The 6,157-nt window shown below is 51.1% G+C and overlaps 1 protein-coding gene across 2 annotated transcripts in view; it reads left to right on the forward strand.

Moving 5' to 3' along the window:
* Positions 1 to 2,131, forward strand: part of OLFM1 (olfactomedin 1) — a 38,930-nt gene extending 36,799 nt beyond the window's left edge. For both annotated transcript variants that reach the window (XM_003794864.2, XM_003794865.1), the window contains exon 6: positions 455 to 2,131. In XM_003794864.2, the coding sequence (XP_003794912.1) occupies positions 455 to 1,129 (675 nt within the window). In that variant the 3' untranslated portion in view covers positions 1,130 to 2,131. The remainder of the gene's footprint in view (positions 1 to 454) is intronic.
* The last annotated feature ends 4,026 nt before the right edge of the window (positions 2,132 to 6,157 follow it).

Consider the following 6,157-nt stretch of genomic DNA (forward strand, 5'->3'; position numbering starts at 1 on the left):
CAACACTCCCACAGGGTCCCTGCCTTCCACAAATGTGTGTGAGCACCTGCTGTGGGGTGCAGCAGTGGACAGACAGATGTGGCTCCTGCCCCACAGCCAGTGGCACCCCACACCAAGGGCTTGATTTTCAGGCCAGTAACTTACATGACCCGCACTGGGCGGCTGAGCCCAGGTGTGCAGTGAGGCTATGGGGGTGGCAGTGGTCTGCTCCTGCATCCCCTCCCTACCATGTCCATTCTTTAAACTGGACCATTCTTTCTCAGGTAGCAAAATGGTCCTGTTTTCTTTGAAAAGTGCACTATGTGTTTGGAGGGAGGACCTGGCACCCTTCAGTCTAATTATTCCTTCTTAGTTCTTTCAGCTCCTTTCTTAGTAACAGTAAATTTCACATTGGAGAACAGATACCCCCCACTCCCCACTTTGGACATGCTGACCAGGTCTTCTCTCCCCACAGGTGTGGTACATGGACGGCTACCACAACAACCGCTTTGTCCGCGAGTACAAGTCCATGGTCGACTTCATGAACACAGACAATTTCACCTCCCACCGCCTCCCTCACCCGTGGTCAGGCACAGGGCAGGTGGTCTACAACGGGTCCATCTACTTCAACAAGTTCCAGAGTCACATCATCATCAGGTTCGACCTGAAGACGGAGACCATCCTCAAGACACGCAGCCTGGACTACGCTGGCTATAACAACATGTACCACTATGCCTGGGGCGGCCACTCGGACATCGACCTCATGGTGGATGAGAACGGGCTGTGGGCCGTCTATGCCACCAACCAGAATGCTGGCAACATTGTAATCAGCAAGCTGGATCCCATCTCACTGCAGATCCTGCAGACCTGGAACACGAGCTACCCCAAGCGCAGCGCCGGAGAGGCCTTCATCATCTGTGGGACCCTCTACGTCACCAATGGGTACTCGGGGGGCACCAAGGTGCACTACGCCTACCAGACCAATGCCTCCACCTATGAGTACATCGACATTCCCTTCCAGAACAAATACTCACACATCTCCATGTTGGACTACAACCCCAAGGACCGCGCCCTGTATGCCTGGAACAACGGTCACCAGATCCTCTACAACGTGACCCTCTTCCACGTCATCCGCTCTGACGAGCTGTAGCTCCTTCTGCAGAGGCTGGAGTCCACGTCCTCCCCTGCAAGGAAACTCCTGTGAAGCAGCTGCCAAAAAGATAATACCACTAATAATACTGATTTTGAAAATCATCAGCAGTGCCGGTTCTGACATCGAGGGGTGACATTGCCTCCCACTTTCCCCCATGCCAGCCGGCGGGCAACAGACTTCAGAAGAAACCCCTGTATTTGCAGCTGGAACTGCAGCCCCAGGCGCCCTGGTCCGCCCCCACCCCGTCCCTCTCTGGTCAAACAACACACTTCAGAAGCAAGGCAATGACTGTTGGCCCATTCTCACCGGAGAACACCCACTGTTAGGATCGCATGGACATTCCCTTAAGTCGTGGTCAGCTCCGAGGGATGTGATTGTCCTGTGTCCTTGAGAGCCCCCGGGCCACACTGGGCGGTGGCTAGTGTAACTCACATCCCATCGCAGTGCTGTTTTGACTGTGTTGTTGTCTCCTAGATTAACTGTGCTGAGACTCCAAGTAGTTCAAGGACCCGTGTCTAGTACTTACTAAAGCAATGGTCAGAGTGCGTAGAATGAAGTTCCTGTACCCACGTTGTTTGAACTTGCGTACCCCATAGATATATTGTGCAGCGTCTGTCCGTTATTTCCTTGAGGTGGTAACTTTGTACGTTCAGTTTATGCGGTGAATGTTGTGAATGCAATGCCGTAGTTTGGATTAATAAGTGGATGGTTTTTGTTTCTAAAAAGAAAAAAAAAATCAGTGTTCATCCTTATAGAGACATAGTCAAGTTCATGTTGATAATAATCAAAGGAATTATTCTCTTCTTGTTAGCTTACCTAAATCACGTATCTGCAGATAAGAAGGGCTTATCTAGGGAAACTTCAGTTTCCGAGGGGAAAGGAATGTCACGAGGGCAACAGTGTGCAGAAAGTACATTTTTTAAGTAACAAAAAAAATAAAAGGAAAACTTTGTACTATCCAGTTATCTAAGGAACAATAAAAATATTAGGAGATGTTTTTGCTTCACTTGTCATTTCTGAGGGTTTTTTAAATGATTGAGGCTTCCAGATCCTGGCAGATGTTATTCCAGAGCTTGAGTGACCTGTTCAGAGCAGGATGAAAGGGCGCAGGGGATGCATTCCCCAGTGGATTTTAAACCACCTGTCCCCCTAAAAACTGGAGTCGGAGAATCAGCCTAAACTTCCCTCCCCCAGGTGACTCTGGGGGCACTGCTCCCACTTGAGGTCCCCTGGCCTCTGGCCAACATGCAGCCCTTGGCAACCCCAAGGAGCCTGAGCCAACACATGGACAGTCCCTGAAGCCTCTGCAGGACTGGCCCCATCTCAATGTCCAGAGCCTTTCTGGAGTGGCCTAGAGTCTCTGGCCCACCAGAGAAGGAGCAAGGTCAGAGCCACTCCCTGCATAGCACATGTTCCAGCCTCTGCTCAGCAGAGGGAGGCTGCCTGCCCAGGTTCCGAGGTGTGGGGCATGGGCATACCACAGTCTCACTTCCCAGCCCCACTGCTGGGGCATCTGTCCGAGAGCAGCAAGTGGATAGCCAGGCAGTGACGTGGGGCAATGGGAAAGCCAGGTGACCTGGGGAGCCTGGCTCAGCTGGTACCTGCTCAGCCCAGAGTGTTCATGGCCTCCTGGGGTTCCGTTACTTTTCCTGGAAAGACAGGGCAGAGCCCAGTACCCAGGCAGGGCTGCTGGTGGCACATGGTGTCTGTGGTGCTCAGTGCCTAGTGGAGCCCAGAGTCTGAGCTGGTCTCAAGTGCATGACACTGGTTGCCATACCCACATGAAAGCTGGGGTGGCTGGCACAGTGAGCCTTTGGGGACAGAAGCACATGAGGGCATTTGGTCACAGTGCTACCCTTGTTACCTGGCCCTGAACAATAGGATACTAAATAGGACTATAGTGAACCCTACGCCCTAAACCACAGGGTGAGAGGGAGGGGTCGCAAGGTCTCTGGAGGTACACAGGGGTTCTTGTCCTTGTCCCCTCCAGACACCCTGCTCTACGGTTTTCCTCTGTTGAGAGTTACTCTGCCCACCTCAGGAGAACCCTTCCTCGTCCTGCCTCCCTCGGCTCCCAACCCTGCCACCATCCCGTCCCTGGTCACTCCCTTCCTCCTGGTACCTGTGGTTCTCTTGCAGCCAACATGATGTATTCTTTGAGATTTTGGGGGGTGGGCATTTTTGGCACCCCAAATAGGTTACTTTCTAAACTCAAGACAAACCTTTCCTGATTCCTTCACGTTGAGGCACCTACATTTCTTTGGCCAGGGCACTCAGAGTTCCCACTGACGGTGACACTGGCGGTGACACTGGGGAGGGTGGAAATGCCTGATACCTAATTGTGCCTCATGAACAGGAAGTGCTCCTGAGCACCCCTGCGGGATGAGAGTCCAGTAAAAACTTTTAGAAGCAGGTGGCATTTTCATACTTTCATGTTTACAAATTCTCTGGGAGTGAGACAGCGTACAAATCCCTCCTGTGAGATGGAGGAGCCGGTTATTAATACAAAAGCCCCGAGTTTCAATAAAGCTGTACTCCGTCTGTGAAGCCGCCGACTTTATTTCTGCTGTGATAGAAGCCTGTCCAAGCGCAATGGGGCAGGAATTGTTCTATAATTACAAGCTGCAATTATGGGCTGATTTCTTTGTAATTTCCCCTTGATGACATAGTAAAAAACAAATGTACAAATACCTATTCTGTGAGTCACCAGAAGACAAAATAATGACCTCAGAGGTCCAGAATGGATTTTCTGTCTCAGACTGAGTATTTGCTAGGGAAAATATTCCTCCCGGATATTAAATATACAAGAAAAATGGTTCTATCCAGAGAACAAATAAAATAACCAGCCTGCCATTAAATCTCACAGATTCCAATAACGGAATATATTGGCTGATGGCAGAACGTGTGTGGATGAATTTTCTTTATTAAAAGCTTGGCCTGGAATCAAAATCTGACAGTTCTTTGGGGTACTCAGAGACCAGAGTGTGGGACACTTGGTTCTGTTTGCAGCTGGGCCTGAACGGCCCTAATTTATACAGTCTCCCTTCCTTCCTTCCTTCCTTCCTTCCTTCCTTCCTCAGATCATCACGTGGCTCTTACAGAAGGCTCCAAGCTCTCAGGTGAGCAGGAGACAGCGCTGGGGGAGCACTTTGTCCCTGGGGCCCTTGGGAAATGCAGGTGGACAACCAGGATAAGAGGGACCAGGAAATGAAAGGCAAGGTCATTTCAAATTGGGGCAGCCAATGGTCAGCAGGCCAGCTGACACCAAGGATGTCCTCAGCACTGCCAGGGTCGTTGTCTCAGCCTGAGCAACTCTCCACTCAGAAAAACCAAGGGCTTCGGATTCATAGTCTGTAAAGTCATTGAGAATGAAAATTTTGTTTTTTTATTAAAACATTTCACCTAATTTCCTTTGAAGGTGATAAGTGGCAACTTAGGCACAGAACACACCTGGAAGCCTTCCCAAGGTGTCCCTAGGGACTCACACCACCCCTCCCATCCTAAGATGCACAAACTCAGGGTCCGAGAGGCCAGCAACCTCTCCAGGCAGCTGGACTTCCAACCCACAAAAGTATATCCACAAGATGAGAACCGGCCAAAGTCCAGAAAGATCGGAAATGTTTTCTGATGCGCAGGGATGAGCTGAGCCTGGGATTTGGGACAACATAGTTCCTGGGAAGCATCTCCCAGAGGCTGAGCCTGGGATTGGGAGGCAGAGGGAAGAGGGTCGGATCCTCGTCCAGACACCTGTGAGCCCTGGCTGGTGAATCCGGCCTCTGTCTCCACTCTCTGGGCTGCAGAGACAAGGAGGGGAACACCGTCGTTTGGGGCAGTAGGGCTGGGGACACATCACTAGGGCAGTGGGAGGACTAGATGGGCTGCTCTGCAGCCATGTTTTCTGTGAACTGCCTTTTGCCCATTCTTTCCATTTGGTTATCGGTCTTCTCATCCTCAAATCATACGAGCGCTGAGCTGCACAGGTGAGCCTTTGCTAGCCTCTCTGCACTGGGGCTTGCGGATACTGCCCCATTTGTCATTGTCCCTTGATGTCTGGTCATGCGTCAGGTTGGTTTGTTTGTGTTACTATAGTTGAAATTATTACTCATGCTTGTAATGCTTGTAGCTTCAGGATCATAGTTACAGTTTTTTCTACTCCTGGGTTATAAGGAATTTTCCTGTGTTTTTTCTTGTATTTAAACAGACTTTCTCCTTATGCTGAGACTGCCATGCCTTTGGGATTTAGTAGCACGGAGTGTGGAGACAGTTTTATGTGTTTGCAAAGGCTGCCCAGCACTCCCAATGCTGTTTATTAAATGGCCCAACTTCCCCGATGGGTCCTTTATACTGGGTCTGTCCCTGAACCCTCATGTCACTGAGTCTGTGCCAGATGCTGTCCTGGGAAGGCAAGTGCCCACTGACACAGATGGGCCAGGGCCCTTCTCCCACAGGTGAGTGGCTGTCCATGGTCTCTTCACGTGAGCACGTCTTTGTTTTGTAGAGATCTTTAGAAAGCTCATGTGCCCTGATGTCCAAACCCCCTGAAGGGAATCTCGCCCAGGAAATCAGAGTGGGAATCTTGGCCCTCAGGGGTCCTAGGATGGTGCGGTCTTTCTGAAATAGTTCTCGGTTATTCTTGACCAAGTACCGATTCCAGAGACTTTGCCAGCATTCTAAGGCGAGGCGAGGTCCTGTCCTCTGAAGGTGTTTTGAGGAAATCGCTCACCCTACGTGTCACTGCCTAATCTCCATTTTATAGAATTAGACACAAGCAGGTGAAGCAGCCACCCAGAGCCCGCTAGCAAGGGGCAGGGCCGGACGTGAACCGGGGCTGAGCCCTGAGCTCTGCGCTCTCCTGCCCTCAGCTGGCCCACTGGCACTCACGGTGTGTCCTCTAGCTGGTGAGTCACCAGCTGCTTATTCATCACACGGCAGGCAGCGGAAGGTGCCAGAACTGTGTGCGCATGGCCAGGGTCTGCACGAGTGAGTCACTGCTACCCAGTGTACAGTAGGGTGGTGGTGGGAGGC

This window comes from Otolemur garnettii, unplaced genomic scaffold, assembly GCF_000181295.1.
Source record: "Otolemur garnettii isolate 467f Iridium unplaced genomic scaffold, OtoGar3 scaffold00087, whole genome shotgun sequence".
NCBI lineage: Eukaryota > Metazoa > Chordata > Mammalia > Primates > Galagidae > Otolemur > Otolemur garnettii.